The sequence below is a fragment of the Prinia subflava genome, chromosome 17, assembly GCF_021018805.1.
Source record: "Prinia subflava isolate CZ2003 ecotype Zambia chromosome 17, Cam_Psub_1.2, whole genome shotgun sequence".
NCBI lineage: Eukaryota > Metazoa > Chordata > Aves > Passeriformes > Cisticolidae > Prinia > Prinia subflava.
This window is the reverse complement of record NC_086263.1, coordinates 2,793,009-2,818,314: the sequence shown is the minus strand read 5'-3', so window position 1 is coordinate 2,818,314 and position 25,306 is coordinate 2,793,009. Positions and strand designations below refer to the sequence as shown.

Here is a 25,306-nt window from a genome sequence, read left to right as displayed (position 1 = left end):
GCGGCGCGGGCGCAGAACCCGCAAGAACGAGTCCGGGCAGCAGCGGGAGCCACAAACACAGATCTTTAATGCGCTCAGACCGCGGGAGAACAGCACAGGCACGTACAGGCACCCCGAGCGCGCGCCCGCCGCCCCCCGCGCCCCACACGGAGGTTACAAAAACAACACGTGAAACCGCGGAATTCATTGTAAAAACGGACAGGGAACGGGGGGCATGCACTAGGGACCGACACCGAGGGAGCACCGCGGCCCAACCGGAGCCGCGTTCGGGGTGGGGGGAGAAGAGAGGAGAGAATGGAGGGAGGGGGGAGCGCCGGCCGGAGCCCGCCCTGGGAACGGCAATTAACGGCGGTAATTAACGCCTTACCGGGTAACGAGCGGCCGCCAGGCGCGCCGGTGACAAGGGCGTCACTCAAATGCCGAGCCTGGGGTCGCGGCTGGGGCCGGCACAGCCTTGCTGCCCTCGTGGGAGACAAAGGCGGTACAATCAGCGAGGGCAGCGGGCAGCGCCGGACACGGCGGGGCCGCCCGGGAGGGCACGGACAGCCCCGGGCCCGGCCCCCGCCACCCCTGCCCCGGCACGTCCTGCCTGAGCGGCCTGGGAACAAACCAGCGCGTCCGTCTGCACGTCAGAAACGCAGCTCTGACTGCAGAGGGCACGGTAAACAGGCAGACGAGCTGTGGCTGTGCTCCTCTAGAGAAGAAACCAGCCGGGTTTCCCACTGCTTTGCTCACACCAACTATCTGAACTGTAAAGGTACTAAACCCAGACTTGAGGCCAGCTTATAAACATGTTTCAGCTCATTTGGTCATCCTCAATGACAAACAGCTTTCAGAACAGATCAGGGCCAAATTTTTTCTGTTTTGGCTTAGCTGGGCAACTGAGGCAACTCTCAAGTGCTGGAGACATAAAAATGAGGTGGCTAAGTACTAAAAGGAAGAAAAAAAAAATCTGAATTTTCTTTTAACATATATAAACAGAAGGAAAAAATAGAATTGAGAACCAGTGCTACTGGTGTGCTCACAGAGGGTCAGGTGGGTGTTTTGGAAAGGGCTGAAGCGTTACAAAGGTCAGGGGCAGCTCAGGGCTGCAGGCACAGCACGGCCCCGACCGCTGCGTCAGGACAAACACAGGGTGTCCACACTGGCCTGGACTGAAAACCATCCATCCAGATTTATTTATTCCTACTAAAACAAAATCCTGTTAAACAGTACGTAACTCTGTGTCTCTACAAACTCACAGCTATCTGCCAAACAATAAAAATCCCAAACTACAAAAGATGAGTTGTATTCAGTAAATATAAATGGGAAATTTAGGCTTTGTGTAGAATGTTTATCAGACTATTTACAGTGCAACACAGATCGTTTGAGTTCAGATCTCGCCAGCTTCTCTCTCTTCTGACCTCTTGGAACGAGATTTGCCATTTGTGCTCTCGTGCCGCCTCTCAGAAGAGCTCTTCTCTTTCCTCTCTCTGTCTCGGGACTTTTCTCTTGAAGATCGATCTCTAGAAGATCTGAAGTACAAAGTAAACCATCGCTATCAGCGTCACAACTCAAAACTGCCAAACACCACCAAGCACCATCTTTCCCTAGCAGGGCTGTGGGATGCCAGGTCCGGCCAGAACGTGCCTGGGTGCTGTGGCACGGGGACTGTGTCCCCCACAGCAGCAACTCTGTGAGGTTTCTGTGAGGGAGGAGGGCTCTGCAGCACTGAGTGCACAGCACAGCCTTTGGTACTCCTTCCTCTGAGTGTTCCTTGCCAGCTGTTGCCACGGGAGCTCTCTCCCAGCACTTCCCTTTTTATTTTTCTGGGCCATCCTGAAGTGCCTACCATTTCTTCCTCATCTCTGACTCAGCTCGGTTCATGGCTTCCAGAGCAGTTTTTCATTATGCCCTAAGCTACTACTGGCTTTCTGCTCCACTGCTTTAAATACAACTGGATTCTTTGCTGGCTCAGCCCTGGGCTTCTCACTCAGCATCCTGACAAACGCTGGCTTTGGCTCAGCCCGGGTTCAAAGTCAGGATGACAGAGATTTGTATTCATAGCCCACGGCACGGGCACATCTTTTCACAGCCACAGATTTTCAGCAGCACTTCCCTGTGTCAGCCCACGCAGAATTAAACAGGAGGCTTCACATTAGGTCTAATCTGAAGGGCTGTTTCTTGTGTGATTCCTGCCAGCTTAGGAAATGGCAGGATTCAAAAGGAGCTGATCCTGAGTGAGCTCAGCAGAGGCTCCTACATTTTACTCCAAGGCTCACTACACAGGGATTTTTTACAGTCACAACAGAAGGTACCTTAAAGGTTCCACTTTCATTCTTGTTGATTTTAAGGTTTGAAAATACTGCTAAATTGAGATACCAAAACACAACATTTTCATTAAACTGTGTCATTTAACATCAGTCTGTCTGGTGACATTAACTGTCTGCCTTTTCCACAACAATGCCTGCTGCATGCACACCTCCTACCCTGAGATCTCCAGATCCTGTGACACTCTCCATTCCTTTCAGCAAGTGAGACCTCAGACCAGCAGAACCTGAGGGCAGATTTCATTAACTTTCAAGGTGAAAACAGAAGCTACCCTCTTTCAGGCAACAGGGTTTTGCTGTTTCCTCTCGTTTTTGTTATGTTATCTTAAACTGATCCTGGCTTGTCCCCAGCTCTCAGCAATTTTGTGCAGGTGTCAGCTGGCCAATCCCCCTGCAATCTCAATGGGCTGGTTTGAGTGTGTTCAGGGGTTCCGAAGTAATCCCTTACCTGCTCTTTAGTAATAGTTATTACAGGATCTTCCTCACTTCCTAATTGTCCAAACTTCTTTTCTTTATTTTTCATGTTCAAGACAGATTTAAAAAAGCACTTTAGTATCTCAGCCATTGGAGAATCAACAGTATTTACACCCCCCCTCAATTATTAACAGACTCATATTTCAGACCATTATTTCCCTCCCCTTCACCAGGCATCCTTAAAAGAAAAGCTGTTCTTACCCCTTAGCTACACTGACACAAGACACTACAATAGGTTTGTTTCTAGAATTGTACTTGAGTGCTGGTGCCTTATCAGGTGACAGTGCTAAAGCACTCCTCTATTAACAGGAGTCTTTATAAAAATCCAGATCTAACCTCAGCAAGCACCTGGAGGCAGGCTTGCTCCTGGGCTTAGAAGGGCTGTAAGGGAACACTATTCCAATCAATTTTTCTAATACTCTACATACACTTGCCTCATCCTTCCTCCAACACAGGCTGTTTTGCTGAATTTCAAAAAAACTTAAAGCCCTTCTTTGTGCTATAGTGCTTCTCCTCAGAGACAGAAGAATGGTGTACTCCTCCTGTATTTCTTTTTCAGGAGGAAAAAGTGCTGATTCCTAAAAGAATTCTCTCTCTCAAGCAGTGTTCTAACAGAAGATGGCCCCCAGATCTCAACTGTAAGACTCCTTCCCAGTGCTAGCATTGAGAGAAGGAATCTGGGAAGCAGAAAATAACTACAGAAGTGTAACATCCAAACTGCTTCTCAGGCACTTGGCATTTACAGGCCCAGGGAAACTCAGCTCAGGGAGCCTTTGTGCTGCTTCCCATCCAAGGAGCATCTCAAGGCTCAGCACTGCAGATCAGGGAACCTGTTCTATCTCCTAGACTCTCCTCTCAGCTATCTTGCTGTACAGCTGCTGCCCTCACGGGAGGCCCCTGGGAAGCCCTGCTCTGGCCCAGGAGCTGGCCCAGGCCACCACAGCTGCTCTGGAGAACCCTGCCATGCTGCTGCTCGCTCTACGGGCCGGGGAGGTCACTGTGAGCCAAGGGCTCCCCTTCCAGAAGCGCTCCTATGGGGAATACATACTTGTGTTTTGAGCTCCTGTCTCTGGAGCCGCGGCGGTGGCCTCTGCTGTGGCTGCGGGAGCGGCTCCGGTGGCGCCGGTGCCGGTCCCGGGAGCGCGAGCGCGACTTCCGCCGCTCCCGGGAAGCCGATCGGGAGCGTCTCCGCCTCCGCTCCCGAGAGCGCGATCTGCAGGGAACACACACGGTCTCAGAGCCTCACATCTGCACCCCGGGCTGCCTCCCAGACCCTCCTGAGTGACAAACACCGGGGCATCAGCACAGTCCAACCCCTGCCCACACCCAGGGCTGGTCACCCACACCGTGGGCACCTGCCTCCTCCTGGGCCTCGTGCCCAACAAAATGCCAGTGGCGTTATTCAGTTTGCTGGGAACCTCACAGAAAAAGCTCCCAGCATTATGGTAAGCACGTGGCAAGGGCCAGAGCAGAGCCTACAACCCTGCATCAATCACAAGTGAGGCCCATGTAAGTAGAAGAGAGGCCAAAGGAAGTGATCTGTGAAATTACCATAACCCTAAGAGAATCTTCCTTGTGAAAGTCCTGCACTTTAGCAGCAGATTTATTTCACCCAGCTCTAAAAATAGGAAAGATGCCAAAGGAAAGCAGTAGACAGGGGTATCTCCAGGTCCATTATCATAGAGAATGTTGCCATAGCATTAAGGCAAGCTCTTCCTAGACATGTGGGGGTTTTAATCTCAAATCTCTGTATTTTCACATCTGAGGTATTCTATATGTAACAGATACCTCAGACATGACAATCATGGAAGTGTATCAGGTATTTATTGAAAGAGGCCTCGAGGACATTCGTGGGCTCACACTCTGGAGCACACAGAGCCCATCCTGGCCAGGCTACTGTTATAAACAATATGAAACTTGGGTAGGAATGAGTAAATAAAATTTAATTCGAACTCATTATAAATTATAAAGCAAAGGGGGGAACCCATCTTGGCCAGGCTACTCAGCACCTGCTCTACAGCCCCATGAGCCACATCAAGCTGAGCAGCACCACTGAGATGCCCCTACTGCCCTTCCCATCCCCTTCAGGGAGCAACCAGACACTGAGGCACTGAGTGAACTCCACTGGTGAGAGCCAGGAAAAACCTCAGCAGCTAGAGAGACACACAAACAGGCATTTGGGAGAACTGCAGAACTGGGCACTCACCTTCGACGATCTCTGTTTCTTGATCCAGACCTAGAAAGGAGAGTTGAGAGAAGTTATGACACAACCAGTGGGTCTTCAGTAGGAAAATTCATCCACCCTGACAGCTCTTCACAGGAATAATCAATACCTCAAGTGATATATTAGTTAAAAAAAAAAAAAAGCTTGCAAATACAGCATTTAGTTAGCTTCAATTTTAGGAGTAAGAAGAATTTGTCAAAAACTGGAAAACATGAATTTCTTCACATTGAACTTCCTGTCACTACAGAAAAGGTCTAGAAACCAGGCACTATTAATAAAGCACCCCAGTGAACCTTTCCAATAATTTTCTGCATATATGTGTGACATATTCTTTGCTCCCTGCAGTCTGACACCAGCTGGATCAACTCTAACATTTTCAAGAAGTGCCACCCTCCAGTCAGGAAGACATCTGCCAGTTTTCTGATTTTGGTTCCTTTGAGGCAGTTGCATGTTAAAGGGGTTTTAATAAAGAAAAAACAGCCTTTTCTCACTCCTTGTATTTGTTTACCAAACATTAGAAGGAAATTTGCATCAATATTTTGTTTTCCCTTTTGGGAAAGATAACTAGGAAAAAAGAAGGGACACAGAACTGTTACTGACAAGTGACAGATAAACTGAAAATCCTTAGAAAGCACTTGGGAAGAATAATCCAGGCCTTGCTATCCTTTCTCACATTCCACGAGCTCGTGTGTGGCACTCTGAGCTCACTGCTGTCAGCATTAGCTCTTGACAGTTTGTAAATACCAACAGCAGAATTCTTTCAACTTCAGCAGCACCATTACTCAGCACCACTTAAAATACCTGTGCACATGGCAGCTACACCCTCCCTCTTCCTCCGTGGCCACATTTCAGAGCCAGCTGAACATCACATGCTCCCTGAACAGTCTGGTTTTGCTTTAATTAGGAAGTGGCTCCTCTCCCTGTTTACTGACTTAGAGACTCACTGCTGTAACTGCTCCCCACTGCACACAAACTCACACAGAGGCTCCATTTACACCCCACAGAGCTGTTCTGGCACCCTGATAGGAAAGCCACACACAGACAAGAATTTAAGAAATAATAGAGAAGCACCTGTCTTCTACCTCAGAAGTCCCACGTTGGGCGCCAATTGATATAAAACCTCTATTCCCCTCAAAGGGTCTCAGCTAGCTCAGCCCTTCTCAGGCCTTGGAGGATTATATCAAGAAAGACAGGATAAGGATTCAAAAGAGGCTCTCACCCTTTCTGCTGCTTTATTCCAGGTTGATGTTCCAGGAGAGAGAGAGCTCCCGGGGGACAGGGGACCCTTTATCTTAGGGTCTCTGAGGGAGGGGCTAGCTGGCACACAGCCAATGGGGTCAGAAGGGGAAGGAAGGGTCAGACTACATGACAGGAGTTCCAGGGGTCCCTGAGGGAGAAGAAACCATTTCCCCAGGGGGATGTAACACACCTGTTTTAATAACATCATTTAAAACCATGCCTGGATATGACAAGATTAAGAAAATCTGTTATCTGACATTTGTTCACAGTGAGATGGGATTGTTCAGTCATGCTAGAAAGTAAAAAAATGCCTCCAGATTTAGAAAGGAATTCAGGTAAGGACTGTAAACAAAGTGGAGCTGAACTTGGAGTCTGCAAATGAAACATGGACTGTGGCAACACATATGACCAGGTGAAGGAAAAGCTGATAAACCAGGAGAGCAAGGCAGTAACCACACACCTTCATTCCCACGTAACAGAACCTGACAGAGCAGCAGGACCTCCTGTAGCTACCTGGCAGGCAGCTGGATTTTTTTCTGGTTGTAATCACTCCAAGTTCTTAATGTTCTTTTTCCTCCTGATCACTTTATTCTGAACCACCAGTGCATACATCTTCAAAAGCCCTTCCACATCCCCTGAAAAGCCTGGCTGCCCTTCCATGCCTATCATCCAAGCAGGAGTACACACCAAAAATCTGATAATCACTCCCTAGAACCAAACTTGAGAATTCAGGAAGTATCCAACAAAACAGCATTGTCTTACTAGCCTGAATCACTGTACAGCGGGAGACAAAAGAAAACTGCTGTCCATAGGAGCAAGAGGCTGAGCAAGTCTATTTTATTTATTCTCTTTCTTTGTCCCTGTTTCACAGAGACTTTCTGCTGAGTTTCATAACCTGTCTTTTGTCCAGCTTAACACAAAAGAAATCCATTTGGCACCTCCACCAGTCTTGTTTGCTGTTGTGGTCTGGAAGCAAACACAGAGGTCTGCACTTCCCAGCACGCCTCTTCTCCACACAATTCCAGTCTTAGGAGATTACTGGGTACCCAAGAGCCACCAGCAACATCACACAGGACTTGTGTTTATTACCACTGGGATGGCAATCACTCATTCCTAGGTGGAATCACAGTTTATTGACAAATTAATTACAGCTGTGAGAGGCAGAGTTTCACAAGGGAACCCACAGGTCTCCAGGGATGTCACAGTGCCTGTCAGCCACCAAAGACTCCCAAAGTCAAGCCACACTCTTTCTCTTACTGAAGTAACACCATGAAGGTGCTGTACAGGAGGATATGACAAGGAAAGTTCTGAAGGAAACATGTTTCCTGTGGTTCCTTGAAGTACTGAGCTCTGGATAATAGAGGCTCTCTGGAAGGTGGTAGAAGTCACCAATTAGTTTTTGATGAAAAAATGCCTCTGTGAGCACGGTGTGCACAGCTCCCAGCAGATAAGTGACCGAGAACTCTGGACCCTAACCTCAGTTCTGACACTGAGTGTCCACTGGGAGAACTACTGTGCTCCCTCAGGTCAAGTTCTCTTTTTGGAGAGGCAACTGATTTGACCTCTTCTGTATTGCCCTCCTGACTCCTTCGTAACGAGTTTTTCTGTGGAGCACACAGGAGCCTCTGCACAGAGCCACAGCAAAGGCCAGCCACAGTCTCTAAGTACTGTCACATATGGAAACAGCAAGAACTCAGACTTTAGGCCACCTCCTTGCAGTTCTTAAAGCTTTCCTATTTTAAGCCTTCAATAAACACTCAAAAGCAGCTTTCAAACCCCCTCATCAGATGCATCCACATATGGACTACCTGTGAACACAAGAGGCTCTTTAGCTCTCAAAAATTGAAGGCTTGGATTTTTTTAAAAGAACCACTTCAACAAAACCACAGGCACACCACAGGAGGAAGAAAACCATCATTTTGAGAAGATGTGGATCAATAAAGAGACCCAGAGGGGCCTTCCTGAAGGCAACTCTGTTGACAACGACCTCCAGGAAGAGGTACCATGGAGACAAAGTGAGTCCACGTTAGGCAGGGTCCTGTGTGGGTCTGCCATGAAGCAGCTGCACAAGGAGACACTTCCCATTTCACTTCCACATCTCTGACCACAGCAGCAGCAACAGCAGTCCCTTTTGATTAACTCCTGCACTCATCAGCTACTTCCAGATTCTGCAGCTCCCAACTCAACATTACAGCTGCATGGATAACAGAAAGTTGTGAGGCTCTCCATGAAGTGCCACAGCTCAACAGAAAGCTGCAGCATGAACTCCTTCATATCACACCAGGTAATCCCCAGAGAAAACCCACAGAAAACACCTGAACTGGAGTTATGCATAACATGCACAAAATAATATGCATAATGAATAATAATTTGGGGTTCACATCTTCCTAATACACTAAAATCACCACGCTGCTTCATGCTGGTATTTGTCAGCAATTCCAGCAATGTACAGCCAGAGCCAGCACCATCCCAGAGCACACTGCAGTTATAAATCTCATATTCCTTAGACAAACTCACTCCTCAGCTAACTCTGAGTTTCAAAAATAGCTCTGCACAGGCAGCAACGTTGGGGTCTTTTTGATGCACAAAGTACATGAGGAGAAACACTTGAGGTAAGCAGGGAGATGCTGTGACAATGAGAACAGCATTCCTACCCAGCCACTTCCTCTGCCTGACCCCTGCAAATAACCACCCTCCCCACACCACGCTGTTTAACTGAGCTGTTTACACACAAGATGCCTCTTCAAAGGCATCTGCCAGTTCAAGTACAGAAGAAATTGCTTTTCCAGTTCAGCTGCAAAATGCAGAAGAGCTTGTCCTGAGAAAACCAATGTTCTAGCCCTTCCCACTGCTCAGGAATTACAGACATCTGAGCACAAGGTGACACACACAGCTACAACCACCAGAAGCAGCCACTCCTTGGATCCCCAGGCTTCCTTAGGAAATGCTTGCCAAGGCTGTGCCAAAGCACCTCACTTATTGTAGAAGAGTTACAGGCACTCCACTATTTGGCTCATGGACACCAGCTTGTTGTCACCTCCAAGCCGTGAGGAGGGCTGTCCAGGGAATTTCTGCATCACTACTGCCTTTTGAGCAAGCCTAGTCCTCACTCATCCTTAACCTTCCCACTCAGATGCTCTGGATGAGGGTATTTTATCCAGATTTCCTAAGACAGAGATTAGACCAATGTAAGCCTGAAGACTACAGGGAACTCCCATCTTTCAGACACACATTAAAATACATGTATAATCACTCTAAGGTGAGAGTGGAGGATTTGTGCACTGTTTTCATCTTTAACTGAATCCCAAGATGCTCACACAGCACCTGGAGCACGTTCAGCAGCCACTCCAGAAGCAGATGCTGAATTCCTGCAGTGCTCATGTACAAGGAATCAGATACTTCTAAACTTCACAGGCCAGTCCCTACGCCTCCACTCACCGTCTGCCCATCCTCTCCTCTCGTTCTCTCTCCTCTCTCCGTCTCAAACGATCCTGGTTTCTCTTCTCTTGCTTTTCTGCCACTGTTTTCTAGGGGAAAAAAATAAATCCACATCATTTTTCAGTCATACAATAACAGCCACTATTTACAGCCATACAGTAACAGGTCAGATCTGCAGGAAGACCATTCCAATAGCAAGGCACAGAACAATTTCACTGCATTTTATGTGCTAAGTTAAGATCTCTATCAAGGTTCTCATTTTTCTCAGTTGTGGCACTGACCTCAATGCTCTGTGAGTGAGGCACAGGAACCACAGCTCTTACTCAGCTAAAGGTCTCTGTTTGCAAGCAAGGCCAGCACCACAATACATTACCAATCATTTCAGAAAACGCCTATGGCTTCAGCTACTCAAGATCTTTTCACTGACAGAACCATGTGAAACTTCAGTTCAAACATTTCATTAAGAGGTTTCAAAGTTAAAAAAAACCCAGAGTAACAAATTTCAGCCATGTTAATGAAAATGACTGTACCAAAGCTCCAAGGAATAAATTACAGCAGTACTCTGGTTTGACTGATTCTGAGGGTATGTGTTTAGTTACCCAGAAAAGACAGAACAGAACTCATGACAAGGCTAAACAAAGGGATTTGATGTTTTAGGGATTCTGCAAGTGGAAATTTCTGAGCTCTTACAAGGCCTCTGCAAAGCATTCTGTATTAATTTTATAGAAGTGTTCAAGGTCTTCAGAACTACAAAGACAAGGTTTAAAACAGAGAGGATTACCCTCAGCTGATCCAGTTTCTCACGAATCTGAATGAAGCCCAAGTGTAATTTGCCTCCAAAGTGGTCAGCAAGACGCCGGTCGTTGTCATGGAGACCCAGATAAGCTGAACACACTTCACACACACGCAGCTTCTGCTGCTGGAAGCTGGATGCAGGCATTGAATTTCGGTATTCTTCCTACAGGGAGGCAAGAAAACACACACCAATGTCAGGGAACCCTTCCATAGACACAACCCTCCAGGGAAACCCCTGCAAAGAATTGCTTTGAAGAATCAAAACCCACCCTCGCACAAAGGAGGTGCCACACAAATGCTCTGTGGGCACAGCTAACCCCACAGTCTATCCCTGCAGGAGACTGGTGACCAAATATTTCAGAGGATGACGCCCTCCCCGCCCCAGTCAGCTCTCTACACTAGACTAAAGTTTCTAAAAATCTTTGCATCCACCACACCACACTGCCACCCGTTTGCTGGTGCATGGCTGGAACTGCAAAAGGAGGTGCTGGCACAGGAACAGAGGGAGAAACCACCCAGCCTAGCCCAGGCTCCTGGGACAACTCACACGAGAGCCAACACTGTACCTCTGCCTCTTTCTTTTTTGCCCGGACTTTCTCCACTTCCATCAGGATCTTTTGAGACTCATCAACATTTCCTTCAGCTCCCAGCTGTTCAGCTTTAGCTAGGAGTTTTCCAATATCTTCATTCAGCTCATGTACTTTCTCTGCCTGAAGAGAATAGTTAGTTTTTAGTAAGACAAAAATGTGATAAAGCCTGGAGGACAACTCTTCACCTTTTTTTTAAGAAATGCTGTGTAATGAAATCAGTTGTTGGAAGATGACCGTGCATCTCCAAAAGTTCCTAACAAAAGGGACTGCTAGACCAATGTCAATGCAGTCACAGACACACGGCAAAGAGAGAAACTGGATGTGGAGAGATCATGATCTGCCCATCATTTCTGACTTATAGGTCAGCATAGAGGCCACAACATCAGCTTCAGAAATATCTTTTATTGACCCAGTTAGGCAAGTCCCCAAAAAGGAAACTCCATGAGCATTTGTTAAATGAAACAAAAATCATGGAATGATGGACTTCCTATTACTTACAATTACTATTACTATGGTAACATTTAATAGCATGGGGAAGAAACCAATATGCTTTATTTCCATGCTAAAGCAATCTCTTTTAGAGTCCATGGTGCTCTTTAAGTTGGTCTTCAGAACGGCCAGAGCAGTCATTTGAGGAGGATGACTAAAGGGCCTTTCAGAACCAATGTTCAGTGAGAGGCCCATACCTTTGCAGACACCTCAGCACTGATCTCTTCCTGTGTCTCAGCCAGGCGTTTCTTGGCCAGTTCTGTTCTCCTGTCACACTCTGCAATGAAGGATTCCAGGTGATCCATTGCCTGCAGGATTAGACAAAGAATTAGGAATGAAGGTGCTCTCCATGCCAGATGAAGCTTTGACAGCTGACCGCTGCAATCCTGTGTAATGCACCAACAACCTCAAGAACAGATGCTTGGAGCAAAAAAAAGAATGACACTTTGCAGAACAAGTTACATTTGACCCCTGCCCTGTAAACCTGACCCAGTTCCTTTACTCTGACACATCACAGGATGCTCACATCAACACGGCTTTGCACTGGAACTTCCTTCCTATGCAGGAGCAGCAGGAACAAAGACAAAAGCACTGGAATAACATGAAAAGGAAAGACAGAACTGTGCTTTCCCTTGATCTGTTCCATCACCATCAGAAAGGTGAAATGAAAGCTAAATCTGACAAAAGTTAAACTACTGAGCTTTTAATGTTACATCTCTTTCTGGGACAGGGCATCAGGTTACAAGAACCTGGTACAGAGCAGCAGAGCGGGTGTGGGATCCAAGGAATGCCAGGGAGCCTCCCAACCAGCTGGGCTAATGGGGTGGCAAAGGCCATAATTACTTCTACATTCTCAAGTCAGCAGTCAGGCTGACATTCAGGAAGGGGCTGCACCTTCTGGACAGGTAACACATCAAGTAATAGGATGAGCTGAAATGGCCACTGAGTATTTCTGTTCAGCCCAGTAACTTCAAGAAGCAGCTTCCACAAAAGGAACTAAAATTTCTCCATACTTACATCCAGCTCAAAGAACAGGTCTCTCTCTTTGCTTGCAATCTCATAATCTGCTCGCAGAGCCAGGTCATGGATCTTTGTACATTCTCCCAGGTCCATTCGCTGTTAGAAGAGAAAGGAGAGCCCCCATAAGAACCCTCCATTACAGCAACAAGCAGCAGGCATCTCTTGCTAAGTGCATCATATCAAAATGGTCTTTTCACAAAAAGCAGCCTCCTCTTAACCTCTCAGTACCAGAACCAGCCACAAGAACCACATGCTTGCCAGAACTCCTGTTCTAGGCGTTCTGGGGACAACATTAAAACACCCCAAATGCTTTAAGTCAAATCCCACTCCAGCTCTAAGTCCCAGGACAGCCTCAGAAATGGTTGTGAGGGAGGTGGATCCCCTTCTACAGGCACCAACTGCAAAAGCCTCCTACCCTGGAGCCACAGCACAGCAAAACATACCTGTACCCTGTCTAAAGCTCCCTGGAAATGCACATCTGTGCCAGGATGGGCCCAAGTAACACAGCACATACCATATTGTAGGATACACACAGAATGCTTCCTATCAACCACAAAAGGACTTAAAAGGATTAAGGGCTGCAGCCAGTAGAAATGCACAACCCCACACTCAGCAACAACAGACTGTTCATTCCACAGCCAGACCCTTCCCACATCCAGCTGCAGCCTGGAATTTGAAAACCTGCCCAGCAAAGCTAAGTCCTACACATAAGCCTGTTTAATGAGAGACTTAAGAGCATCTCCCTTCCCAGAAAGCTGCCCTTCCCTCCCAGTGCACTCCATGCTATCTGAATTTGTTATTTTTTTCTCTCACCTAGTAGCTAACAGCCACATGAACCCAAGTCAATTATGCTCTCAAAACATGGAAGCTGCATTTCAGCATTTTCAATTTTTAACAAAGAACACTTCTCTTATTCTCGGAGTAGAAAAAGAAAATGACACTTTGAAAGCCAATATAATAAAATCCCTCACTTTGAGCCACTGTAGGAATGGCAGGGTACATGCCATTGCATGAAGGAACATCCCAACCCACCACCCTCTTCTTTCACTGTCACCTCTAGTCCCCAGGAGCCCAAACCTCAGTACACAACAGGTGTCAACTCAGTGAACTGCAGAGAAAGCTCAACTGGGATAATGCTGAATCCCTGTGGAATATAACAGGCTAAAGCTTACATGAAACAATGCACTCAGACAGAATTAAGCAAAGCAACTGAAGCAAACTCTACCAGTTTATGCTCAGGTTTTCAGCAGGTGCCTATTACTGGATTTTCTCTTCTAGAAAAAGAAAAAATCCAGATGACTTGCCATTATTTAGCCTTCCTCATTTTGCTCAGATTTATCAGAACCAGGAGGCCACAGGCAGCAGGCTACAGAAACAGACACTGCATCCAGAATACTCCTGCTGAGCTCTCTAATGACAGAAATGTAATGTCGACCAAAAAAAACGTGGTACTTTTAGAGATTGATCATTTTCAACTTCAGGCAAGCCACTTCAAAGAATGCTGGAGAGTTACTGTTATTTTACCACAAAAATAACTTTCTGTGATGTGACACATCTTTCATTCTTCTGGTCATTCCACTGAGATCACTTTCCAAGATAGGGAGAAAACAATGGTATTGGATGTGACTGTCACACATTATAAATATTCTTGTCTGAGCTCTTCCTGCAAGCTGAGCCACTAACCCCACTTCAGAGAAGGGGCTCCAACCACTTTAGAACAGCCAATAATGCTTGTCCTGAAGCTCCCTGTTCCTCTCCCTGCTTGTTAACAGGCAATGAATCCCTCAACATTCCTCAGGGAAGAACATTCAGTTCTCACTAGCTTATGAACCCCAAACCTTCTTCCATGTCCTTTGAGATGTTCTAGTGCAAGGAGACTTCCCCAGGTATTGCTCACTTGGGCTAAGGCCACAGCCCCTGTGCCTCAAAGCCTCCTCTCATCCAGGGAGGGCTCTCACTGAACACTCACCCTTTCCACAGAGACCACGACCTGCCCCAGTCAACACTGGCAGGTTTATAACACAGGCATGTGAGACAGGCAACCAGCAGAGCCTGAGCAAAGATTGAACTCCCCATCACACAAAGATTGAAGACATTTTGATGCCACTGATCATTAGTCCTGCTCACATCTGCAGAGAAATCTATATTCTGAGGTATTTCTTATGATCTCCACTGAAATGGCAACTCACCACAAAAAGGAGTTTCCACAAAGAAGATGCTTTAACAGTGATCAGAGATACAGAGTTTCATCCAAGTGAAAAATGAAACCACAGACACCCCTCTCAACCCACAAGAAATAATTCTAGAACCTACAGATTTCAACTCATATTTCCCAGTACGGGACACAATTAATTCCCTGGATGTAATTTCCAAGGTATGTTCAACCTGGGCAGCTTTGAGGCTCATCTGTCCACCTCTTAGTGGAGCTGAAGTTCAGGAGAATTGCCAGCTGATGCCATCTCTCAATGTGCTACAATACTTTCACTGACAGAAATATGCTCACCATGAGCTGCACAGAGACCTCACAAATGCTGTGGATGATGTGGGTAACAGCCCATGGGCTCACTAAACCAACCCCTGTTCCCCCAGAATGTTCCTCCTTACCCACGGAGACCAAAGAGAACCACTGCAGGTTATTTAGTGGCGACTTTAGACAAGTTTCTAAGGCAAAAAAGAGAATACTCATAGCAACAAAACAACTTAAAATGACAGCTCTTACAGTCAAGAACACGGCTGCACCTAAACAAAGCAAATATCAACAGGCTTCCTGCAGCTCTCAGGAATATTCCAAGCTTTGCTTACAGTCTGGACTCCTTTTCGTAGTCTGCATCTGAAGGTCAGTGAGGGGGACTCCATCACATTTCACTGAGCACAGCTCCCCAAGGGATCAGCTTCCTGCCTGCCTTCAATCAGCTTCCCACTAAGGAATATCAGCACATGAAGGACGCAGCAGTAACAAAGCCTTAGGGGAGGACACAACACAGCGAGCACCAGAAGGCTTGGAGCATCTGTTGGGAGTTTCCAAGAGGTCCAAGGTCCTGATTTCTGCAGTAACACACCCAGAGATGGATTACACCCCACCCAGCTGAGACAGATTCACCCCTACAGCTCTTCCTCAGCAGAGCACTAAGGTGCCAGTGAAGCTGCCTGAGACTGCACATTCCAGCTAAGTTTCATTCTGTACTGGCAGCAGTGACAGCTGAAATGCTCTTCCTGTTCTGGACATCACATGTTCTTTCAACACTGATCTGCAGCACCAACACTTGCTCTGGCCCCCAGGAACCTGCTGAGAGAGGTGTAGAGCTCCACACCCACTTCAAGGCCACCACACAATCATGTGAGTGAGCCACAGGATCATTTGTGCAGGAGCAGTCTTGATTCCTGCTCCTGCAGTTTCTGAGCACAAACTCCACAGCGAGAGGGAAAGAACTCAGTCAAGACAAGTAACAACACAAGCAGCAGAAACAAATTCCTCAAGGTGCTTCTCTGCCCCAGGAGACTCACAACCCACCTGAAACACTTCAGACTCCCTCCAAGATTTGGCACCAGCTCACACACACCACTTGTGTTGAACTACCCCTTCAACTCGCCCTTTACCCTCTTTCTGAAAACCTGCCAGAAGAGGTAGAAGGCAGCCTTCATCTTCAAAACACCCTCTGGGCCCCAGAAAACTGTTGTAGAATCTCGTGTCAAAAACCATAGCCTGACCACAGTGACCTACACAAAGGATGGAAGTTTAAAATTCTGAAATGGAGGTGAAGTCATATGGAGCTGATGGAGCAATCGCTGAAAACCACAAGCTGAGCTTCAAATAAATTTTAAAAAATAGAGGTACAGAGACTGGTATTAGCTTTTCCAATCTTATTCTGCAAAAGCAGCCACTGAGAAGCTCAAGGCAGCACTGAGTGCTCAGAGCAGAGGCAGCTTTTGCTACAGCTCCTTCTCCCAGTGCTGCCACAGTGCTGCCATGGCAGTGACACGAGCAGGGGCAGCAGCGCCAGCCCTCCCTTTGCTGGAGAGCCACTGTGTCCAGCCAGCTCCTGAACGAGCAGCAGGATGGGCTATAAATAACCACAGCATCTCTCAACAGTCTGGTTAAGTGGACACACTGTGAATTGCCACAGTACTTCATGCAAACAGCGAGGGCAGAGATGGATTTCAAACGTCCATATTCACCTCTATTCTGTGACTGTTGCACAGCAATGGTGACAAAAGATGCGGTTTTCTTTCCAAAATCAGGCTGCAGCTTTCATCTGGGAGCCTCAAGTGAACACTTACTTCACAAGAGCTCACAGTTAAAAGCCCACATCACCTTCTGCTCTCAGAGGCAGCACGTGAGCCAAACCTTTGAACGCTGGCCAGCTCTGTGGCCACAGGGAGCAGCAAAGGAGCCGAGGCAACTGTGTGAAACCAGCCGGGCAGAGTGACACAAACAACCCAGCAGCTCCAACAACCAACCTCAGCCAGAGAGGCGACCTGTGACCTGCCACCATCGCCCCAACAACGACAGAAAAGCTGCTCCTCCATCAGGGCTGGGGAGAGGAGACTGGAAATCTCCAAGGATTACTGCAGCTGCTAAGGAAACACCTGCTAACCTGAAGATGCAGTGGTGAACAAGGGCAGCAGCCCAGCTACGGGCTTGGAACTACCACAGGACAAGCTCTGATTATCTCAAACTGCTAAAATAGAAATAATTTTGCAACTTCCCATGGGATTGTGAAAGAAAAAGCATTTCAGGTGGATTTTGAGAGCTCCTGGTTTGGTTTGTTGGTGGATTTTTTATTTTGTTTTTTTACAAGTGAGAGCAGTTCCATACACAGGTCACAGGAAGTGAAATTACAATTGTGACTGCTCGCTGAGCACAAAAAGCCCGATCTCTCCTAGAAGTCACCCACCCTGCACAGACAAGAATTGTACCAACATCCTCCCCCCAGAATCCCTTATTGCAGACACACTTACAGTTCCAGCCAGGATATCATGGGGACAGCAATCCAGAAGGTGGCTCTTGCACACACGATCGTCTGTGAACTTCACCCTTTGTCTGGTTTCATCTCCTGAAATTCATGTGTGGTTTAAATAAGGAGACATTAGAACACCAAGAGAACACAGGCATCAGCATGAACATTTCACCTCAATATGCAGATTAAAATACTTGGTGCTCCTGCTCCCCAAAACTACTCAAAAAAAAAAAAGCTTAGAGGGTAACAGGATATTCTGGAACACTGATAATTGGCAACAAACACTATTTCAGCATTTATCCATCCAGGACACCATGTTAAACACAGTGCTGGCGAGCCAAGCAATGTCCAAGGCCTGTCATTCACATAAAGCAGCAGCACAGCCAGAAGAGAAAAGGAGACAGACAGGCTGGCTCCAAGCCAAAACCTGTTATTTTTTCCACCCTTTTTTTTTATACTGTGAAGAAGGGGCAGGAGATACCAAACCCCATGCTATCAGATCACAAAAACAGGGCTGTGCTGGGCAAAATTTATAGGCAACTGCTCTTTGCTCAGGTGATAACTGAGCCATCAGTCCGTTGGGTTTGGAACTATGCAAGGTGTGCTCTCCCAGGCCCTGCAAGGAAGGAGCTGGCAGGTCCTGGCCTGGAACACACCAAGTGCTTCCCACCCACAGCCCACCCTCAGAGGACATTTTACACTCAGGAGCCACTTAAACGAGACAATATCAGAAAAGCAAAAAAATAAATAATAAAAAAAGAAACAAAGTTAGTCAATACACACTGCGAGCTCCAACACATACTATACCCATCTGCATTCTTCAAGACCTCAGCTGCAGAATTTTATGCCCATTGTTGAAAAGTTTTAAAGGAAAAGCTTTCTTGCCCACACCTGCAGTAAGGAAGTCAGGGGAATGATACATAAAAGTAAAGGCAAAGTGGAAATGGTATGTGACAATTTTAAAGCTCATCTGTGCATATGACACAGGTATGTGTAATACTAAAGTATGAATATAGTTTAGGATTCACAAGCATCCAGGAATAATGTTGTGTCTACTGAAATTTTTTTTAATTTTTTTTCTTTCTAAGCTACACTTTTAAAGTTACTTGTGAAAAAAAGCAAACACTTTTTTTTTTGTTATAACAGCTTTAAAAATTGGTTGTGACTCACGGCTCGATGAACATGAGGCTTTTCTGCAACTCCCTTGCAGATTGATGTAGGCAGGCAAAGATACACTGAACCTTTATAAATAAAATAGAGGGGCCACAATTGTTCAGTTTGTATGAAATAAAAATATGGGAAGCAATTCAATAGCAACTCAATACACAGAGAAAGAAAAGCACTTATTCACTTACGAAACAAAGTGCAAAGTGCCTGGACAGCCCTGTTAACGTGCCAAAGGGAATTTAAGTACCCAGCGAGTCGCAGAAGGGAGACACAAACCGCAGCGGGACCGTATTTTGCACGGGCTGTCACCTTTCTCGTCTCTGACAGCACCCGGCGCGGCCGGCGCTGCAGGCACACCTACCTCCGCGCCTCTGGACGTGCGGGCACGGAGCCGGCCCTAAGCCCGTCCGCGCAGCCGGGGCCCGGAGCGGCGGGGCTGGGCGGCGCCGGGCGCTCTCTGGGGCCGGGGGCGCGGCGGCATCACCGCCGGCCGGGCGCGGGCCCGCCCGGGCTCCCTGCGCCCGAGTGCGGACAGGCCCAGGCCCGTTCCGCCGCTCCGAGGCTGCAGCCGGGCGGGCGGGGGCGGATCGCGCCGCAGGTCCGCAGCGGCGGCAGCAGCCGAGCCGGGCCGGGGCCCGCGCGGTGAGGCGGCCGCCAGGCCGCGGCGTTTCCTGCAGGCCCCGCCCGCCCCTACTCACCGTCCCGGGCCGTGCCCATGAGCTGGTCAAGCAGGGCCCGCATCTGTGCCTGGGCCGACATGGCTGGGCCGGTCCGGAGGCGGCAGCTCCGACCGAGACCGGGACAGGGGCCTGGGGCGGCGGCGGCGACGGCTCAGCGGCCTCAGCAGCGGCGACGCGCGGCCAGCGCTGAGCGGAAGTGGCCCCGCCCTGCGCCGCGCTGCATGACGGGAAGGGTAGTCCGCCAGGGGGCGGGGCCCGGGGGGCGGGGCTGGATGAGGGGCGAGCCTGGTGGGCCTTGTCTGAGTGACGGGTCTGTGACGTCATATGGGCGAGGCTGGGTTGGGGGCGTGGTCTGACCGACGAGGCGATTACGTCAGAGGCACGTGACTGAGCGAAGGGGGCGTGGTCTGAGCTAATGGGTGGAATGTCAGAGGGGCGTGGCTGGGCCGAAGGGGCGTGGTCTGACCGGCGGGGTGATTGCGCCAGGGGGCGTGGCTAGGGCGGGGCAGCCCCAGCACGGGACCGGCACCGGCACCGCCAATGCGGGACCGGACCCCGACACCGCCAGTGTGGGACCGGACCCCAACACCGCCAATGCGGGACCGGACCCCGACACCGCCAGTGTGGGACCGGACCCCAACACCGCCAACGCGGGACCGGACCCCGGCACCGCCAATGTGGGACCGGAGCCCAGCACCGCCGCGGCGGGACCGGACCCGTGGCAGCCGGCCCGGGGCTCGCCGGGCGTGGGCACAGTAGCCAAGCCGCAGCGGCGCCCCGGGGAGCTGGCCCGGGCTGTGCTGGCTGCTGCCGTCCCCGCTGCACTGTGGCAGCACGGGGCCACCGTGGGGAACGTGGAGAGCGGGATGTGGGGCAGGAAAAGCCCCTGCCGGGGCTGGGGGGCTCACAGGACACATGGCCAGGGCAGGCGGAAGCACCAAGAGGCAGGGGGGATGCATGGACAAGGGGACGAACCCTCTCGCACACGGGTACAGCCAGGAGAGGACCGAGGCCGGGTCAGTGCAGGACCCGTGGCTGCTCTCCCAGCTGCTGGGGGGAGGATGAGGCCGTGGTTTTCCATGGAGTTTGGGCTGTTGCGGAGCTCTGCCATGTGCTTCATTCCCTGCCTGCCCTTCTGAGCGCCAGCTCCAGCTCGCACCCCTCCCATGAGTTTTACCTCTTGTCTCCCCACCTTGAGCTCCAGGCCCCAGCTGCCCTATGGATGCTCCCTGTGCCAGAGAAATCCCACCTGCTCTTTTTACCACCACAGGGTTACAAAGGCAGTGAGGGTTAGAGCCAGAGCCCTGGTGCAGGATGCTCCATTTGCCATAGCCATGTCTCGTTTTTCCCCAGACTGAAAGCTCTGTTGGCTTTCAGGGAAATGCAGGTGAGCCAGCCCTGGGAGGGCTGTGGTGCACTATCCTGGGTGAGCAGAATCAGCCTCACCTCAGAGTGGGGTCTGCAACCTCCCTGCTTGTCTGCAGGGATCTGCAGACAGCAGACCCCTTCCCTGTGGGACAGCAGCTCCTCATGCCCAGACCTGGCAAAGTTTGGAGCAGGGATGGCCACCCTGGGCACTCAAATGGGTGCAAAGCCACATGCCCAAGCCTGCTGCAGGAGCAGGGGCATTGCTCTGCTCCTCACCTTTGGAATGATCCTGCTCAGCCCTGGGTGTTCCTGAAGTGCGTTATTCCTTCCCACAGAGGACAGACCCCTCACTCCCAGCTCTGTGAGCCAGCAGCCAAGCCATGTGCTCCCCACAGCTTATCCCACACCTGGACCTCCTGGCCAGCATGCCCAGACCCTTCCCACCCAGGCAAAGGGATAGAGCAGCCCTTTCCTCCGGCCGGACTGCCCCGGAGGCTGTGGGAGCTCTCCCCGTCTCCTGCACTGCAGGAAGAGGGTCTGGGGCAGAGGGGACACCACAGGAAGCTGCCTTTGCCTGGGGATCCTGGGAGGGTGGGGGTCAGGGTGGCTGTCCGGCTCCCAGGGCTGGTTCCCCGGGTCGGAGCTGGTAGCAGTGCCGAGCCGTGCCAATGCCGAGCCATGTGGGGCGGGTGGGTGACAGTGGGTGACATCAGGGAGCACACTGAAGGGTGCCCGTGGCTAATCAGCTCCCCCCACTCTGTTTGCCCAGCAGTGCCCAGGCGGCTGCTGCTCCCGCCCCTGCGAGTGTTTGGAGAGAGGAGAGGGAGCTCTGCAGTGCCTGTGCCCAGCCCTGCCCCTGCAGGGAGCCCCAGGGCCGCCGGCCCAGGGAACGGGTCCGTGGCAGCCCTGCCCAGGCTGGGGCACTCTCCTCGCCAGTGCTGCACCCTGCCAGGAGCTGGGGACCCCATCTCAGCACTGCGGACACCTCAGAACACGGTGCTCAGGGCAGGAGGCAGGGAGGGCTCTGAGGGACAGACAAGGAGCTGCAGTCACCCCAAAAACAGGAGTGCAGGGCAGCTCTGGAGCAGGGCTGTGGCTGTCCCCAAGCCCAGTGACCAGTGTCCCACTCTCTGAGCATCCCGAACAGCGGTGACAGGGTCCAGGGTCTGTGTCAGACCCCTGCCATCCCCTGCCCTTCAGCTGTCAGGGGCAGGCTGTCCCCTGGCCATCCTGCATCCCTGGTCACCCTGCATCCCCAGCCAGCTGTGTCCCCTGGCTCTGTTCTGTGTTACCCCAGATGACCCCGCTGGCACGTCCTGCTGCCAAGGCAGAAATGGCACCTCTGGCACAGCCTCTGTGGGACCTGAGCTGATTGCCATTGTCCCTGTCCTCACAGGGGAGGTGCTGTGTGGGCCAGCACAGCCACGGGTGAAAATGCTCTCACCCAGGTCTGTCCCTGCCGTGGGGCTGACACAGACACTCTCCACATGCCACGTCCACCTTTGCATCCACAGGTTCCAAAACCCCTCCCAGGGCTGGCTGGGGACCCCACCACCCCTCTCAGAGGGGCACAAGGCTGCAGATGAGGGGTCTGGCCCTGCATGAAGGTGCTGCAGCACCTGGGGTACCCCACAGAAAGGCTTTGCCCGCTGCAGCGGCAGGCCCTGTTTGCAGAGGCATCGCTCGATACGCAGTATGTTCTTCAGAAGATCCCTACTCCAGGAGTCAAAATAGCATGAAATTTAATTTTACGCTTATTTGACAAAGCTTGATTTCGCCTCCAATCAGCAGGGAGATAAGAGCCCTCGGCACAAGTGTGCGGGCAGTTTGGCAGCTGGGGCTGCCGATTTAATAGGTGAATTTACAGGGACAACACTTGAAAATCCCCTGGCTAGTGAACCATTAAGGTGAGCCCTGCCTTCCGTCCCCGTGTCCCTCCCCGCGCCGCTCTCCCGTTGCTGGGTGCTAAAGCAAACCCCAGCTCTGTTTACCGAGTCTACTATTACAATACGGCTACCAAATATTTGCCAGCCGTCAGCTCGCTGCTCCGCTATAAATACTTCAGGCCCAGGTGGAGGGACGGGCAGGGGGAGCGGCGCGGGAGCCTATGCATGGCCGGGCAGCAGCGCCAAGGTGAGTGCGGAGCCGCGGCCCGGGCGATGCCCTCCTGCCCCGGGGGTTTCTGCGGCTGGGGGGTGGAGGGGCTGCCGTGGCCCCTCTCCCCGGAGGTGTGCCCTGCCTCGTGGGGCTGAGCCCCCCACGACCCACCCTGGGGCTGCACGGAGGCAGCACCGGCAGTACCGCGGGGGGGACAGCACAAAGAGGGACACGCAGAGGTGGCAAGGACAGACTTAGGCTGGGTGCGGGTCCTGGCACCATGCTTGATGTGGCAGGAGCAGGACTGAGCAGGGACCCTCTGAGCATGGCCAGGGGTGTCCTGCAGCGAGGCAGGGCTGGGGACCCTGCAGCACAGGGAGCAGGAGCTACAACAGGGCTACAGGCAGCTCAGCGAAACCCAGCTGTGGGCAGAGGCCACCAGGGCAGGGCAGGGCAGGGCAGGGCAGGGCAGGGCAGGGCAGGGCAGGGCAGGGAGGCAATCTGTTCACTCTGTCGCAGGGAAGCCCAAGAGGCCATTGTGCGGGCAGGGCATGGGGCTCTGGCACTGAGCCCAGAGGGGCAGGGTGGGTGCTGAGCCCCCTTCACTTCTGTGCACAGCCCTGGGCTGGAGGGGAACGTCCCTCTGCCCCACAGCTCTGGAACACATCCCCACTGCCCTGCATCCCATGACTTGGTGTGGACATCCGTGTCCCACGGATGAGTGCAAACATCCCTGCTGCCCCACGTCCCATGACTTAGGGACATTCCCATGTCCCACACCCCATGGCTTGATGGGGACATCCCTGTTGCTTCATGTCCCACGGTTCAGTTAGAATATCCCCACTGTCCCATGTCCTGTTGCTTGTAAGGAATGGCATCTCTGCTGCTCCATGTTGCACGACTCAGGGTTATGCTCCCACTGCCCCATATCCCATGTTTTGGTGGGAACCCCCTGCTGTCCCAGGGCTGAGTGGGGATGTCCCAGAGGGAATACCCCCTCTGCCCTCTTTGCCATAGTTTGGCGGGGACATCCCCAATGCCCCACATCCCATCCTTGCTGCCCTGTGGCCTCACCTTGGCCATGGTGTGGCACACCATGGTCCCCTGCCCTCAGGGCTGCTGGGGGGTGGCTCAGGGCTGGTGCCAGGGTGTGTCCCCTGACCCCGCTGTCCCTGCCCGCAGGGTGAGCCCCGGCCGTGCCTCTGAGTGCTGACATGGCTGCGGGGGTCATCCAGCCCCTGGCCGAGCTGCGGCTGCCCTCGCCCTTCCCACACGGCCTCCTGCTGCCCACGCACCCTGAGCCCGACTTCCCCGACCTCTCCGAGGAGGAGGAGGAAGAAGAGGAGGAGGAAGAGGAGGAGGACGTGGAAGCAGCGGAGGAGAGCGTGAAACCAGAGCTGGCCAGTGTCTCCAGCACTGCCGAGACCACCCTGCGTCTCCTCAAGTTTTCGGAGCTCATCAGCTGCGACATCCAGCGCTACTTCGGGCGGCGGGGCCGGGAGGAGGCCGCCAGCGGCCGCCCCGTGCCCGAGGACTGCGGCTCCCCCCGGGGCGCTGAGGCCGTGCCCGAGGCGGCGGCCCCGCGGGACAGCCCGGGGGCCGCGCTCAGGCTGGGGCCGCTGGCCGAGCTCTTCGAGTACGGCGTGCACCGGTGCCTGCCGGCGCGGGCCGGCGGCAGGACACAGCGCCTGCAGAGGAAGTACGGCCACATCACCCCCATGCACCGCAGGAAGCTGCCGCCCTCCTTCTGGAAAGAGCCGGGCCCGGGCCCCGCCGGCCTCCTCCACGCTGGCACCCCCGACTTCAGCGACCTGCTGGCCAACTGGACGGTGGAGCCGGGGCCGGAGCTGCCGGGCCGCCCGGGGCTGGAGGCAGAGCCCTTTGCTGGGCTGTGACCCCACTGTGGCCCCGGGGGCCCCGGTCCTGCCACGTGCCACCCGGTTAATGATAAACCCGGTGGCCCCAGTGCCAGCGCCGGGGCACTGGGAGCTGCCGGGTGGGAGCTGCTGGTGGGACGAGTGAATAAATGACTCCCGCCAGGCACCAGCGTGTGCGGTGTCCTTTGCCACCCGCCCCTGTGGTGTCCCTGCTGCCAGAGACAAAGGGCCACGGCTGGGCATGACCCTCGGGGGCTGGGAAGAGGAGGGGAGCGCGGCGCCGGCGGGAGCCACAGCCCGTGTTTACCCTGCGCCCCGCGTCCGTGGATCCCATCCCTTATCTCGGCCGCGCCAGGGCAAAGGGCGGCGCGGGGCCTCATAAAGCGCCCGCCTGGCAGCACGCAGGGGGCACCCAGTGCTGCCCTGGGCATCCGCTGTGCCCCACGGCCGGACCAGGGACCTGGACCCACACAGAACAGCAGGGCTGGCTCTTCCTCCCCACGGCCGGACCTGGCTGTTACCAGGGCCCAGCTGAGGCATCCTCTGCTTTGTGGCGGTGTTGAAAGGGAAAAGAACCCGGG

General features: G+C 51.9%; 2 protein-coding genes across 4 annotated transcripts; one reads left to right on the top strand and one right to left on the bottom strand.

Moving 5' to 3' along the window:
* Positions 1 to 47: 47 nt before the first annotated feature.
* Positions 48 to 19,600, bottom strand: LUC7L (LUC7 like). 3 transcript variants are annotated; one of them, XM_063414431.1, is made up of 11 exons: positions 19,402 to 19,600; positions 17,538 to 17,632; positions 12,576 to 12,674; positions 11,756 to 11,866; positions 11,046 to 11,189; positions 10,466 to 10,642; positions 9,685 to 9,773; positions 4,990 to 5,019; positions 3,832 to 3,996; positions 2,758 to 2,819; positions 1,300 to 1,514 (listed from the first exon to the last, which is right to left on the bottom strand). In XM_063414431.1, the coding sequence occupies exons 1-10, from the start codon at positions 19,460 to 19,462 to the stop codon at positions 2,792 to 2,794; spliced, it is 999 nt and encodes a 332-aa protein (XP_063270501.1). In that variant the 5' UTR covers positions 19,463 to 19,600; the 3' UTR covers positions 1,300 to 1,514; positions 2,758 to 2,791. The 3 variants fall into 3 exon arrangements, with proteins under 3 accessions (XP_063270500.1, XP_063270502.1, XP_063270501.1); XM_063414430.1 differs by lacking the exon at positions 2,758 to 2,819 and having other exon boundaries at positions 48 to 1,514; XM_063414432.1 differs by lacking the exon at positions 2,758 to 2,819 and having other exon boundaries at positions 48 to 1,514; positions 17,538 to 18,777; positions 19,402 to 19,538.
* Positions 19,601 to 22,745: 3,145 nt separating this feature from the next.
* Positions 22,746 to 24,891, top strand: PERCC1 (proline and glutamate rich with coiled coil 1). The gene is made up of 2 exons (XM_063414397.1): positions 22,746 to 22,884; positions 24,031 to 24,891. Exon 2 carries the CDS (start codon positions 24,063 to 24,065, stop codon positions 24,741 to 24,743), a length of 681 nt encoding a protein of 226 aa, XP_063270467.1. The 5' UTR covers positions 22,746 to 22,884; positions 24,031 to 24,062; the 3' UTR covers positions 24,744 to 24,891.
* The last annotated feature ends 415 nt before the right edge of the window (positions 24,892 to 25,306 follow it).

Coding starts and splice junctions, on each gene's coding strand:
- LUC7L (XM_063414430.1), bottom strand. CDS start 19,462: ATGTCGGCCCAGGCACAGATGCGGGCCCTGCTTGACCAGCTCATGGGC. Junction 17,633..19,401: donor CATGGGCACGGCCCGGGACG/GTGAGTAGGGGC, acceptor CATGAATTTCAG/GAGATGAAACCAGACAAAGG. Junction 3,997..4,989: donor AGAAACAGAGATCGTCGAAG/GTGAGTGCCCAG, acceptor TGTTCCCTGCAG/ATCGCGCTCTCGGGAGCGGA.
- PERCC1 (XM_063414397.1), top strand. CDS start 24,063: ATGGCTGCGGGGGTCATCCAGCCCCTGGCCGAGCTGCGGCTGCCCTCG.